At 41.3% G+C, this 15407-nt stretch overlaps 2 protein-coding genes across 2 annotated transcripts in view; one reads left to right on the top strand and one right to left on the bottom strand.

Annotated features, from left to right (window-relative positions):
• psmd13 (proteasome 26S subunit, non-ATPase 13) overlaps nt 1–7706 on the top strand; it is a 22496-nt gene extending 14790 nt beyond the window's left edge. Inside the window, exons 8-13 of the mRNA XM_048606881.1 lie at nt 3371–3450; nt 3548–3673; nt 4062–4124; nt 4437–4517; nt 4836–4952; nt 5223–7706. Of these exons, the coding sequence (XP_048462838.1) occupies nt 3371–3450; nt 3548–3673; nt 4062–4124; nt 4437–4517; nt 4836–4952; nt 5223–5318 (563 nt within the window). The 3' untranslated portion in view covers nt 5319–7706. The remainder of the gene's footprint in view (nt 1–3370; nt 3451–3547; nt 3674–4061; nt 4125–4436; nt 4518–4835; nt 4953–5222) is intronic.
• A 2161-nt stretch (nt 7707–9867) lies between these two features.
• The window catches only part of LOC109923582 (cytochrome c oxidase subunit 8B, mitochondrial), a 6075-nt gene continuing 535 nt past the window's right edge, over nt 9868–15407 (bottom strand). The window contains exon 2 of the mRNA XM_020523623.2: nt 9868–10074. Coding sequence (XP_020379212.1) covers nt 9964–10074 — 111 coding nt within the window. The 3' untranslated portion in view covers nt 9868–9963. The remainder of the gene's footprint in view (nt 10075–15407) is intronic.

The following is a 15407-nucleotide window of genomic DNA, read 5'->3' as shown; positions in this document are numbered from 1 at the left end:
CCTGTTTTTTCCTTCACAGATGCTGCCAGACCTGCTGAGCTTCTCCAGCAACTTTGATTTTGTTCAGGATCAGCATCTTCTTGCGAGGTTGAAATATAAGGATGGCAAGATTCAAGAACCCTGGATGATGAGACATATTGAAACTGTTTTTCCAAAATGAAAAGTGCAGCGTATGTAAGGTTTAGGAAACAGAAATCAGACAGGGCCTTTGAGGAATATAAAGGAGGCAGGAAAGAACTTAAACAAGGAGTTAGGAGGACTAAAAGAGGCTATGAAATGTCCTTGGCAAGTAGGATTAAGGAGAATCCCAAGACATTTTAAACATATTAGGAACAAGAGGGTAGCTAGGGGAAGGATAGGTCTGCTCAGGGACAAAGAAGCGAATTTGTGTGTGGAACCAGAGGACATGGGTGAGGTGTTTTAATGAGTACTTCACATCAGACTTCAGAGGAGAAGGATTTGGATGATAATATTAGGGAGGGAATATGTTGATATTCTAAGACATCTTGCTGTTAAGAAGGAAGAGTTGTTAGCTGTCTTAAAGCATTAAGATAGATAGTCCCCAAAGCCTGATGGGATCTATCCCAGGATAATGTGGGAGATGAGAGGAGATTGCTGGGGCCTTGACAGAAATCTTTGTATTCTTTGTGGCCATAGGTGAGGTCCCAGAATTGTAGAGAATAATCAGTGTTGTTTCTTTGTTTAAGAAGGATAATTATAGGCTGATGAGTCTTACATTAGTGGGGAAAGTATTAGAGAAGATTCTTAGGGACAGGATTTACTCACATTTGGAAAGGAATGGACTTATTAGGGATAGTTAGCGTGGCTTTGTGCAGGGGATGTCTTGTTTCACTAATTTGAGTTTTTTGAGGAAGTGACAAAGATGATCGAATAGGGCACTGAATGTTGTCTACATGGACTGTACTACACCACCACCTTCAAGTTCCCCTCCAAGCCACTCCCCATACTGACTTGGAAATATATCGCCATTCCTTCACTGTCGTTGGGTCAAAATTCTGGAATTCCGTCCGTAATGGCATTGTGGGTCAACCCACAGCAGGTGGATTGCAACAGTTCAATAATGTAGCTCACCACCACCTTCTCAAGGTCAACTAGGGATGGGCAAGAAATGCTGGCCAGCCAGCAATGCCCACATCCCACAAATGGGGAAAAAAAATTAACAAAGTCCCTCTGGGCTGGTCCAGATTTATGTCACGTGGGATCCGCAGTGCATTTGTATGTTGGGTACAAAATTGGTTGGTCATGAAGACAAAGGGTAATTGTGGAGGAGTGTCTTTCTGACTGGAGGTCTGTGAACACTGGTGTTCTGCTGGGATCAGTGCTGGGACCTCTGTTCATATGCATGATTTAGATGAAAGTGTAGATGGTGTGATTAATAAACTTGCAGACAACATGAAAATTGAATTGTGGGTAGTGATAGTTGTCAAAGGAAACATTAAGATGTAGATCAGTTGGAAAGTTGGGCAGAGAAATGGCAGAATTTGATCCAAACAAGTGTGAGGTGATGCATCTTGGGTGGAAAGTATATTGTAAATGGTAGGACCCTTAAAAGCATTGATATACAGAGGGATCTTGGGGTGACAACGGAAGTGAATAATCTGGTAAAGAATGCGTATGGCATGCTTACCTTCATCAGTTAGTTTATTGTCATGTACTCACATGAGTACAATGAAAAGTTTATAAACCACTACTTATGACCTGTCTTAGGGTCAAATGTACCTAGGTGCAGATTCTTAAGCACAAATTCTTAGGAAAATGTTGTAAAAAGAAATAATGTCCAGCATTACAGACCTTCTCACCCTCTTAAGTACAAAAGTGTAACATCATAAGAATAAATTAGAAAAATAAAAGTTTGGAATAACAGTCCATCCAATCCACATGGAGCTGGCTGCAGGCTCTCGAGACCGCAATTCCGAGATGACTTCACTCGAGGCTCAAGGATGGGATGTTAGAAGAAAGAGTGGGGGGAAAGAAATAAAAAAAAGTTTTTTAAAAAAAAAAAATAAATAAAAATTGAGTGTACAAGCTCTGACTGGGGAATTTTAGTCCACTGCCATTTTGATTATTAGTAGTTGGGGTTCTGACAAGTCATGTTGTAGCTGTATAAAACTTTTGGAATATCGAGTGTGGCTTTGGTCACCATGTTATGGAAGGATGTGGAGCCTTTGGAGAGGGTGCAAAAGAGGATGTTGCCTTCGCATGTATTCCCTATAAAGAGATGTTGGACAAACTTAGATTATTTTGCTAGACCATCAAAGGCTGAGAGATTGCTTTCTAGAAGTGTATAAATTTGAGATGCGTTCTTAGGGTGGATATTCGAGTATTTTTCCCAGAGTGGAAATATCAAACACTAGAAGGCATAGTTTTAACGTGTGAGGAGGAAAGTTTAATGGAGATGTGTGAAGTGAGTTTCTTTACAGGGTGTTAGGTGCCTTAGCCAATTTTGAGGTATTTAGCCAGACATATGAACAAGCAGGGAACAGAGGGATATGGACTCTGTACAGGTATTTGGGATTAGTGTGGAACAGCCTGATGGTTGACATAGACATGGTGAACCAAAGGGCTTATTCCTGTTCTGTACTCTTCTATGTTCTTGCACAGTTGTTTGTGCAACAACAGGTTCAGCCATACTCCTTCTGTTTGCCCTGATGGTTACATTTGTCCAGTTTCTACCTATTGTCCCCCTTTTTCTTTGTAACTTGGAGTCTGTGACTTCCTCCTTTTCCCCATGTAATAGCCCACCAAGTATAGTAACTATCCCAAGGAAATTAGCCAGGGCTTAGATGTAGCAATCCTGTCTCCAAGCCAGAAGTCCATGGAATACAGAGTCAAGATCTGCTCTCAAAACCCTTTGAAATACCATTATTCAATCTCTTAAACTTTCTCTGTTTTAAATAGAACAAACTGAGCTTCTCACTGTTTAAAGCACCAGAAAATTAGTTTCCATTTCAGATTTTAAAGCAGAATATCCGTCTGGAGATATCAGTGTGAGGTACATCAAGAAGGGTTTCTTTCAAATTTGTTTTTTTTTCCCTGATTGGTTATCAGAATTTTATTCTTGAATTTTAATTCCATGCCCCCCTCCTTATCTCAAGGGAAACTTTAGCCAAATAAATTACACTTCCATTTTTCATACTTTAATCGTAAGAATTTGTCCCTCAGTTCAAGAAATAATTTGAAATTTAGTTTAAGCCATTCCTCTGATTTTACTTTAAATTATTTTTTTTTAATCTTTTAGTGTAAATTTTTCATTGGAGCATTGAATGTTTCACCTCAGAGACTGCACTTCAATCTTATTGATTTTTCCACGTTTACTGGCTAAGGTTTGATTTTTGTCATTCTGATTCAGTTGCAGAGCATCAAGAGAGAGCTTTCACTCTTGGATTGGCTGGGCTTTTAGGCGAAGATGTTTACAACTTTGGAGAACTTGTGAGTATCAGCGTACTAATGAGAGTTTATTTTCTTGTATACTTTGAGAAATTGTATCTCATGCTGAGGTTCTGCATTATGTTCCGTTCCTTTTCAGTTAATGCATCCCGTGCTGGAGTCACTTCGAACCACAGATAAGCAGTGGCTGATCGACACTTTGCACGCGTTCAACAGTGGCAATGTGGAGAAATTTCAAGCTCTCAAAGCATCTTGGGGACAGCAGGTGAATAGCCTGCTAGGAGGAATGGAGAATCTGGCAGAGACTTTGGGGTGGAGATATTGTAGGAAAGACATGGGACTGGTTGTGGGGTGAAAGGAGGGTGGCGACAGAAGGAGACAAAGGGTGGGTGAATGAGTTAATGGGGGAAAGAACAGAGCAAAGGGCAGATGACAAGGTGGGGAGGGGGAGGAGAGAGTGGAATGAGATTTAGGGTGGGATCAGTGAGTGGGACAAGGTGGGAGGAGAAGTTGAGTTGGATAGAGTGCTAGTTGGAGTGTGGAATGGTGGGGAGGAGTGGGGGGGGATACAGCGAGCACATAGTGGCTATGGGGACTATAGATAGGGTGCAGCAGTATTGGAAATGCTGAATTTTTTTGTCTTGTAATTGCAGCCTGACCTGAGAGCCAATGAACTGCGACTAATGCAAAAAATCCAACTCCTTTGCCTGATGGAGGTTTGTTGAATTTCTTGTCTCCTGACCTGTGTGGTTTTCTTTCACCACCTACCCTCTCTCCCCCTTCTCTGCCTCCTGCCCCCACCCCCTTGCTCCCACCCCTCACCTCCACCACTGTAATAATCCCCTATGGTTCCTTCTCAATGCTCAATCCTAAAATCCATCCACATTGCATGAACTGTGTCAAGCATGGCCTCAGTGGTGAAATCTTACTTGTGATGCCAGTTGGTCCCTTTTTGGGATATATGTTGGCTGTTTATAAATAGGGTCAGATCTTTTAAAATTTCATACGGTTTTTCCTCTTTCTTTTAGATGACTTTCACCCGTCCAGCCAACCATCGGCAGCTAACGTTTAAGGAAATTTCTCAAATTGCGAAGGTTCCTATTAGTGAGGTGAGTGCCTTTCCTGTGACGTTTTGCCCCTAACAGTTGCAACATTTAGAATATAAAATATAATAAGAAACAAAAGGCTTCAACAGTAACTACCAATATAGAGGGCATTCTCTTTGCAGATGCTTGACCTGTGGATTAAATGATATTTCCTTTCTTGATCCCAAGCTTGTTAAGACTCATGAGATTCTCTCCCATCTTACTCCCTGCACCTGCCCGCACACAACCCGTCTTCATGTGATTGCACGTAGTTGTGTGACAAGAATGCTGAACCTGGATGGATTGTAGGAACTATTACAGTTGCTGTTGTTGATCTAACAGGTGGAGCTTTTAGTGATGAAGGCACTGTCTGTCGGTTTGGTGAAGGGCAGCATTGATGAAGTGGATGAACGTGTTCACATGACTTGGGTTCAGCCTCGAGTGTTGGACCTACAACAGGTAAAAGAAACACTGAGCCTCGAGATGAAGAATCTCTGGCGTTTGGAGAGTAGCTTGCGTGATCAGAGTGACATCATTTTCCAGTCACTTGATCTCTTGAAACAAGTAACTGGTTTAAATTTACTTTTGTCAGGTATAAAGTTTAATATTACTGATCTTCTGATCTGTATTACTTGCCAAATGTACCCTGAATTGTTTTTTTGCGCTGAGTGCCATGATTGGCCATTGATTCGAGCCGAATGCAATAACTGCTGCCTTTCTGTGTTGCAGATTAAAGGGATGAAAGACAGATTGGATTACTGGTGTGAGGATGTGAAAAATGTGGCGTTACTTGTGGAACATCAGGCACAGGATATCCTAACCTAACCATTGCTCTGTCTGGGATCATTTGACTGCTCTTTTTAAAATTAGTCGTAGAGTTTTCAGTAGGTCATTTTCAGAAATGAACTGTATTTTAATAACTTGGGACAGGGTGAACAGCTTCACCTATTTCAGTTCTTTCAAACCTCACAGAACTAGCTTTATTTTCTCAGGAGTGGTATCTTTACCAAAGGAACAAAGATTTCATGTTTTAAAGTGAGTTGGGCCTGAAATGAACCTTTGCTCATTTAGCTATTTCTGTGACCCCTTGCATCAGGAGTCTTTAATTAATTGTCACAGACAACTACAAGTAATATAGTGTAACAGTTGTTACTGAGCCAGGAACCCAGAAATCTGGTCTAAAAATCCCCAAGGGAATTTGAATTCAATTTGAAAAACTTGATCTTAGTAAAAGTGACCATGAAGCTGTCACATTGTCCTAAAATTCTTTTTGCTTCATTTCCTTTAGAAAAGGAAGCCAGCTATCTGAGTCCAAAATGTGACTCCAATTCCATGTCGACTCTTTTTAATGTAGCCCTTTTAAACTTCAGTGTACAGTCAGTTCAAGCTTGAGTTTTCAGCAAGAAATTTAACTGTGACAAACTAGTTGGTGATTCAGTAAGCCCCATCATAACCTTAGAGCAGTTTGAAATAGGCAGTAAATACTGGCCTATGCATTTTGACAATGAAAATAATTGTCACAACTAAAATAAACAGAAAATGTTGGAGAAACCCAGCAAGTCTGGCAGCATCTGTGGAGAAAGTGTTACTGTGTTGAGTTCAAAATGACTCCTCTTTGAGAGAAAGTCATATATGACTCGGTTAGCTGTGTTTCTCTATCCTTAGATGCTACCAGACCTGCTGAGTTTCACCAGCATTTTCTTTCAGATTTCCAGCATCTGCAGTATTTTGCTTTTATAACCATCCGTATTGTTCTATGATCTGGGACTGGTTAGCTGCCCAATCAAGTAAAGAGGCCACAGATGGGTAAATTTTCCTACAGTCTCCATGCAGTGGCTGTGCTCCTGCCTGTCCCATTTTTAAAGCATTTTTTTAAAGATAGGATTAATGAAGTTATTGCTAAAATCATGAGATGACATGATCCATTTTACAAGAATATTTAAGATGGAATAAAAGTATTTTAAAATGTTCACTTGTGTTCATTATTGGAAGAAACTATTCAGCGCTGTGGTAAATTCTTGATTTAAGCCATCTCTTTTTAGATAGAGTAACTGGATTTGCTTGCACCATTCCTGCTTTGTGACTCTGATGCTTGTTCTGGAGATTGTTTGTTCCCAGTACTCTTGAATTTGGTAATTTCTCCTAATTGATGTTTACTTGAGGGTTCAGTATTATGCTTTGTTTTCGCTGTAAGTCATAGTCAAACCTTTCCACTGGTTCCAGTTGAACACAGTAAAAATTCTGAAGATCGTGGATTAACCAATGACAAGGACCGGACTCATTCTGCCTGTCAAGGCCAAGATTACATTTACCAAATTGATGTGGTTGTGAAGAACAAACTGACACAACCACTTTGTAATAATTGCCTTGTGCTAATGTCTAACAGGATTTTCCCTGTTGGAGATGAAATGCATCTACTGATATGATTTTCACTTATATTTGCATACGTATCTTGGAACTTCACTTAACATTTCACAACATCTCCTTGTTAAGAATAGCTGATAATTCTGTCTGTTCCTGACATCATCTGTAAGAATTTAGCTCAGAAAAGAACACAGTTTGTAAGGTCGTTATTTGGATATTGAGATCAACGCGGTCTTCCTATCATCTGGTAGCTGCCCAGTTAGTGTTTTCTATTTGTCGATGGTTTTTACTCATTCCTAATGTGGTGCAGTCCCTGTTTCTCCGGAATACTACCTTCTCGCTTCCCTCTGTATTTTATCTCAGTCTTCATCTGTATAATCTATACCAATGCTTTGACTACTTTATACTTACTCAGCTCTTCCCCTCCCCCTTTTTTATTTTCTCCCTCGCCCCCTCATTTTCCCACTCTCTCTTCATCCCTGTCTTATTCTAAGTCCATTCCCTTCTCCATTTGGTATTCCCCTATTTCATGCCATCTCTGCCTTTTAGATTGGGTCTCTCTCAAACACCTTTTATTTGTGTACCCTGCTGTATTGTACCTGCTGTGTCTCCTCTCTTCCGTTTACATTTCTCCTACTCCTACTCCTCCACCTGACCTCTTTCGCTCCCTATCTTGCCCCGCCCACCTGTATGTTTCACTCTCGGACCTCAAACTCACTTTCAGCAGTGATCACTGAATATTTCTCAATCTCCCAAATGATTTTATTGCTTTGATTGCTGATGCCAAATACTTACCCTAGCTGCTTGTACTTTGTTCGGCTAATTACTAAATAAATATCGAACACAGTGCCTAACTTGTTTTTATGACTCTGAATGTCTGGAAGCTGAATGGAACTTGTTTTATTCAGTGTTGTTTTAATCAATCTGTTCAAATGTGTAACAAAGCATAACTATTTGCAGGTGGACTAGAACCTAGGTGTCCTGGTTCTGAAATAGGGGCATAACCACTGTTCCGTAGAACCCTGGAATCTGAATAGAATCCACCTGTTTACAACCTCCAGCACCTGCTGCTGTTTATCACCAGGACTGCCAAATGGAACAAGTACTTGAATTTCAAGAGCTGCTGCAGCCTTGACATAAATGCTATTTATTGCTCAGTGTTACTATGCTTAATCTACTCTGACCTTGTTCTCTGTTCTAGCTAGTTTAATATCACAAAGCACCATGTCTTGTCCTAAGTAGAAATCTCTCCTGGTACTCCAGGTTGACCAAGAACTGACCATCCTTTTTATGTTTTTGAAGTTGTTTTTTTGGAAAGCATTTTGAGGATGGAAGCTTGTTAACAAAGTTTAGACTCGTTATTAAGGAGATAGGAGAATGAGTATGGGATTTGGTTACGTGGCAGAAAATGGTGGGGTGCGGTAGAGAAACAGTGGACATTAGTTGAACTGGAGAGATGTGGGCAGTGATGTCCCCTAGAGTTCAGTGTTAGAGCTATTGTTATTACATAAATGATCTGCACTTGGTTAAAGGGGTTACAGTATCAAAATTTGAAGGTGGGAATGCTATGGTTAGCTTCTTAAATGACTAAACTTGTGGATTACAGATTTTTGGATCAGGCAAAGAACATTCTGATGAAATTGTAAATAAACCATTTTGGGAATGAGAGCACATACATCAAACAGGGAACCTTTTGAAAGGATTGGAGATGCACAAAGTGAGTTTTAAGTGAGCAAATCTTTAAAATGGGAGGACAAGTTGATAAAGCTGTCAGGAAAGGGAAAAAAAACAGATGCTTTCTGTGTCTTATAAATAGCAATGATGTAAAGTTGGAATTTTAAAACTGTAAAAACCATTGGTCGAACTGCTGATGGAATGTGGTGTTCTGTTTCCAGGGTATTATCTGAGCAAGGACGTCAAAGCTTTGGAGAGGCTGCAGGAGTGATTTACTGAGAGAATCCCAGGGCTGAGATGATTATGAAAACAGTTTTATTAGAGGACTGAATACCTGTCGGAGAGACATTTATGAAAAAAAACAATTAAACTGGGAAGGAAGAAGCTATTTATTTGGTCAGAAACTAAAAATTATTAGCAAAATACTGAGGGAGAGAAGGGATTTTTTTTCATTCAGGATTTTGGGATATGGGAAGAAGATAAATATTTGGGGAAGAAAATGTAAAAAATTGGAAGGCTGGCAATGCTTGACCTAGATGGTTCATATCTCACCAGATAAAGGACATGGAGATGGTGGAAGGATTTGCCATAATTTTCCAACTTCGACACCAAGGAGGTGCCAGGAAACTTGAATAGAACAAATTTCATACTTTTGATCCAGAACTGCACAAGACATGCATCTACGGGGAACATCAGTGGTGGGTAAGGTTTCAGAAGCAGTCAGGGAAAAATATCAACAGGCACTTGTGGAACTTTGAATTAATCAAGGCAGATCATACTTGATGTTTTTCATGATGTAACAGAGCAGGTTGTTAAGTGAAGAACACAGGATGGTGTCTATGTCAATTTTAAGAAAGTAATGGACAAACTATTGCATAAGAGGTTGGATCACAAAATTGAAATCCATAGGAGGGTCAGTGTCAGCTTTTGATTTTAAAAAAAAAGGCTCAAGGGAAAAACAGTTATGGCAAATGATTGTTATTTAGACTGCAGGATAATAGACAACGGCTTGCCCCAACGGTCGATACTGGATCACTGCTTTTCTTGCTTTATTATATAGAAAATAAAGGTACTTAGAGTGCAGAACAAACTTTCAACATTTGCTGACGATTCCAAACTTGGAGTTAGAATCGTGAAGATAGTTTTAAAATTCATTCACAGGATGAGGACGAGCTAAGATGGCATTTATTGCCCATCCCTGATTGCCCAGTGTGCAACTAGACTTAAGCTACAAGTATGGCAGATGGAATTTAATACCAAGAAATACTTCATAAAATAGTTTCAGAAATTCATCTAAGGATGTTCTTTTTTTAAAAAAAGTGTGGAATCAATGGACTAGGTTCAAACATTTTAATCAGTAAATTCAGATATCAGCATAGCAATATTATTATCACCACTGTTTGGCCATGTTGAGAATACACAGAAATCTCTCTCAGTTGTTTGCAGACTCTGGCCTGTGCTTGTAATCTTCCAAATGAGCCAATACCCAACTTGAAGGTATCATTATTGTGGCAGTCAGGATGGCGAGACCTATGGTCTGTTCCTGTAATAGAAAAGAACACAGCTGGAATGAGGGCTACCCCAACTAGAGAGAATAAAGCAACAGCTGGAATAAACAGCACTCTGGATGTTGGGTTGTGAGGAGGAAGGTGACACAGACCATTTGCAATTGGAAACTAGTGAAATGATGCCCCTTTGAATCAGTGTCAGCACTATGGCACAGTGGACACCAGCTTTTAAAGTTGCTCCCAGAAAGAATCAAAGCCAGATTTGGACTGCCCTGCTTACCTATGGCCTTTCTCACTTCTCTATTTACTTCTAACAGCCACATTTGCCACCTTTGTTCATTCCTGGGATCATTCTTATAAACCTAATTTGGACCACCTCAAAGACCAGCACGTCCTTCCTTAGATACAGGGCTCAAAACCGCTCACAATATTCCAAATGCAGTCTGACCAGAGCCTTACACAGCCTCAGCAGTACATCCCTACCCTTGTGTTCTAGCTCTCTTGAAATGAATGCTAACATTGCATTTGCCTTCCTAATTACCAACTGACCTGCATGTTAATGTTCAAAGAATCCTGAAGAAGGCCTCCTCAGTCCTTTTGTGTTTCAGATTTCTGAAGCCTTTCCCCATTTAGAAAATAGTCTGTCTTTATTTTTCCTACCAGAATACATAACCTCACACTTTCCCATTATCATCCATTGGCCACTTCTTTGCCCACTTTCTTATGCCTTTCCAAGTTGTCCTGCAGCCTTCCCACTTCCTCAACACTACCTGACCCTCCGCCTATCTTTGTGTCATCTGCAAACACAGCAAATATTCCCCCAGTTCCTTTGTCCAGATCATTATGTATGACGGTGAATAGTTGTGGTCCCAACACTGACCTATGTGGAACTCCACTGGTTACCAGCTGCAATCCTCCCTTTCTAAAAATAAAGGTACTTGGGTGAATTTCTGAAATTATTTCAAAGTTTTTTTTTAATTTAAATATTAAATTTCGTCTGCTGTATTTGATAGTCTGCTACCAACCTGATTTTCCAGTTCACCTACATATTGAACTCTGCCATGCCTTTCTTGTGTGCCTTTTCTATCTCATGATTTATTTTCTGCTTCATTTCCTGATTGCTGCTAGGGATCTGTTAAATAACTCCCATCAAGGTCTGTTTTTCCTTTGTGGTTCCTCAGTTTCAATGCCTTCCAATTCTTTATCGCTTCTTGCTATCGATTAAATTTCATTTTTATAACAAGGCAACTTTTTTCCCCCCCCATACGGTACATCAGCTTATCCTTTTGATGGGACATCTATCCTTAGATACCCAGCCCTGTTCCCCTTGCAGCCACGTCTGTGATACCCACAACAGTGTACCTGCAATTTCAATCTGTGCTACAAGCTCATTTACCTTGTTTCATAAACTGCATACACTTATGTACAATACCTTCAGTCCAGTGTTGACCACCCCTTTCTCATGATTGTCCCCTTATCTGCTGTGCCTGAAGTTAGATTCCTGACTCTTTCCATACGCTCTCTCCTCTTCTGTGTTCTGGAAACTTTAATAACCTCTCCTGAGCCCTGCCCACCTCTAACTGGTTTAAAATTTTTGTGACCACTCTGTTTAGTCTTTCTGCTAGGATCCTGGTCCTAGATCGGTTCAGGTGGAGCCTGTCCCCTCAGTACAGTTCACTCCTGTTCCAATACTGATACCAGAACCCACAAAACGGAACCCCCTCTTTCCCACGCCACTCCTTCAGTCACATGTTTACCTCCTTATCTTATCTTTTTGCAATTTACCAATAATCCAGAGATTACAAATTTTGATGTCCTGTTCTTTAATTTTGTTCCTAATTTCTGACATTGCCCAAACAGGACTCTTGCCTATGTTGGTGCCAACATGGACCACAACAGCTGGATCCTCCCTATCCCCCTTCAGTATCCTTTCAGACTAACATGGGATGTCCTTTGCCTTGGCACCAGATAGGCAACACACCATGCAGGACTCTCGATCCTGTTCACAATGATGCTATCTGTACTTCTAATTACAGAATTCCCTACTACTACCACTTTTCTTTGTGCTCCACCTGCCCCACCCCACCCCTCCTCCCCAACCACATTAATGGCTTACTGGACCACTGTCAGTTTGCCCATTCTCCCTGCAGACTCTTTCTCCATCCATACAGGGAACAAGTACCTCATACCTGTTGGACAAGGTCAAGAGCTGATACTCACACAGTTGCAGCCCCAACTGAGAGTGCAACACCAATTCAATACTGACCCTGTGACATGCTGCATTGCTTCAGTATTGACATTCTGACTGTATACATTCATTCACTACTGCTCCTCAAATAGTGCGGGACTTTCTCAGTGCTGTCCTCTTTGTGTTATCTGCAGACATACTAATCACCTTTCCTTCTTAATATCAACATGGCCCAGAATATCAACAAACTTGTCTCTAATCTCTCAATCATCCATAACCTTCTTTGTGAATACAGATGCAAACTACTCGTAAAGGACCTCACCCACTTCCTCTGGCTCCACACATGAATTCCCTCCTTTGTCTATGAGTGGACCTACCCTTTCCCTAATTACCCTTTTGATCCTACTTATACTGGGATTCTCCTTAATCTTACTTGCTAAGGATATTTCTTGTCTTTTAGCCCTCCTAATTCCTTGTTTAAGTTCTTTCCTGCTTCCTTTGTTTCATAAAGTGCCTTGTCTGATTTCAGTTTCACATATGCTTCTTTTTTCCTTTTTGACTAAACTTTCAATATTTCTTGTCATCCAGGGTTCCCAAATCTTGCTATCCTTATCTTTCATTCTCGCAGGTACATACTGGTCTTGAACTCTGATCAACTGCCCTTTAAAAGATTTCCACACACCAGCTATGGATTTATGTTCAAAACAGCTGTCCCTAATCTAATCTCTCCAGTTTCTGCCTAATACTGTTGAGTTAGCCTTACCCCAATTTCGCACCTTGACTCAAGGACCAGTCTTATCCTAATCCACAACTGTCTTAAATCTTATGGAATTATGATCACTGCTCCCAAAATGCTTCCAAACTCAAACTTCAATCACCTGGCAAGGTACATTCCCCAATACAAGGTCTAGTATGGCCTGTTCCCTTGTTGGACTGTCTACGTTCTGTTTCATGAAACCCACCTGGATGCAGCTAACAAATTCTGTTTCATCAAAGTCCCTGCACTATGGGAGTCCCAGTCAACACTACAACAACTCAGTTGCTTTTACAGCATTCCATGATCTGCTTACATATTGGCTATTGGAAGACCTGTAGTATACTATAGCATAATGATTATACCTTTCCTATTCCTAAATTCTAACCAGGTGGTCTCAATGCCTGAGCCCTCCAAGATGTCCTCTCTTAGTCCAACTGTGTCATTCTCCTTAATCAGTGATGCAACTCCCCCCACCCCTTTCACATCCCCCTCTATCTTGCCTGGAATATCGAGCTGCTAATCCTGCCTTTCTCGCAACCAAGTTTCTGTAATGGTTACCACATTGTAGTCCAGGCTCTAAGCTCGTCTGCCTTGCCTGTTATACTCATTGCACTAAAATAAATACACTTCAGACCACCTGTCCTGCTCTGTTCATTAACCTGGTCCTGCTTGTTCTTCCTATGAGACTTGACTTATCATCAATCTTTTCTTCAATCACACTCCTCCGCCACACTGGCTTAAACTCTTTCAAGTGGCACTAGCAAATCTCCCTGCCAGGATACTGGTGCTCCTCCAGTTAGGTGCAACCGCCCTGGAAGAGATCCTAATGGTGCAGATATCTGAACCTCTCCCTCGTACACTGGCTCTTTAGCCACACATTTAGCTGTACATGTCACTGGGAGTAATCCTGAGATTACAAGCCTGCTTTTCAACTTCCCACCTAACTCTCTAAATTCCTTTTGCAGGACCTCATCTCTCTTTCTGTTTATGTTGTTAGTACCAATGTGCACCATAACCTCTGGCTGCTCACCGTTCCCTTTCAGAATATCCTGTGCCCACTCAAAGATATCCCTGACTCTTGCAACAGAGAGGCAACACACCATCCTGGAGTTCTGCTCATTCTTTGACACCGCGTCCTCGTCATCCCCTTTTCAGTCTTTGCGAGCGAGCTGATTTCTTCCAGAATCCTCCTCAATCATTTCTCACCACCCTCTCATTGAACCTCTGACAATGTAACGCTCCTTCAATACTGCCCCTTCACCACTGCAGCACTCCCTCAATAATAACCCTCCGTCAGCACAGTGCTTCCTCAGTACTGACTCTCCAACAGTGCAGCACTCCCTCAGTACTGACCCTCTGACAGTGTAGCGCTCCCTCAGTACTGACCCTTGGACAGGGCAGTGCTCCCTCAGTACTGACCCTCTGACAATGCAGCATTCCCTCAGTACTGATCCTCTGACAGTGCAGTGCTCCCTTAGTTCTGACCCTCGGGCAGGGCAGTGTACTCTGTTAACACTGTCTATCCTGCCCAGCATGAGTGCACCTTGAGAATTGACTCTATTGCACTCCCACTTGTGCTGTTACTTAGTTCTGCTCCTTGGACAATGTAGCACTCCTTAGCACTGCCCCTCCCATTGAAGCACACATTGAGAAGTTGAGCTGCGTTTCTGGAACAAGAACTCGCGACCTTTTGACTCAGAGGAGAGTGTGTGATAATCATTGAACCAAGGCCAATAACAAAACAATAATGGCTTATACATTAACCTGGGAGAGTTAGTACCTAATATGAACTTGGGTGTTATTCATTAATGGTTAGTACCTAATGTTAACAGTGCTGACTCGGGAATTCCTGTGCTCAGACACTACTTGTGCCAATTTATCCAATAAACAGTTCTCAGTAAAATCCCAGAAAGGTTTCTTTTTGTGAAACTCTCCCAAATTTAGCGGATCCCAGGAGTTACAGTCCTGAACAGAAACAAATATTGCTGGAGAAACTCGGGAGGTCTGGCAGCATCTGTGGTAAATTGAAAAAGGTCACTGGACCTGAATCATTAACTCTGCTTTCTCCCCACAGACGAATTTCTGCAGCAAATTCTGTTTATTTTTCAGATCTCCAGAAGCCTCGGTTCTTTGTTTTATTTTAGTCACAGTCAGGGTGAGAGCTCAGTTATTAATCTGATGTTTGCCACTCCCAGCCTGCTTTGTTTCTACTCCAAGACTTCTCCTGAGGTGTTCAATGCACTTTGGACCAACACACTATAAAGCAAGTCAACAGCAGTCTGGCCCCAAACTGCCTTGACATTGTGTCTATAGAGTCTAAAATCGAACTCCACATTCGCTGAACTTTCACTCACTGACCCCCCTCAGTTACTAACTCTCACTCACTGTCCTTCACTCACTGACCCCCTCACTCACTGACCCCC

This window comes from Rhincodon typus, chromosome 17, assembly GCF_021869965.1.
Source record: "Rhincodon typus isolate 14 chromosome 17, sRhiTyp1.1, whole genome shotgun sequence".
NCBI lineage: Eukaryota > Metazoa > Chordata > Chondrichthyes > Orectolobiformes > Rhincodontidae > Rhincodon > Rhincodon typus.
This window is presented reverse-complemented; position numbering and strand designations above follow the sequence as displayed.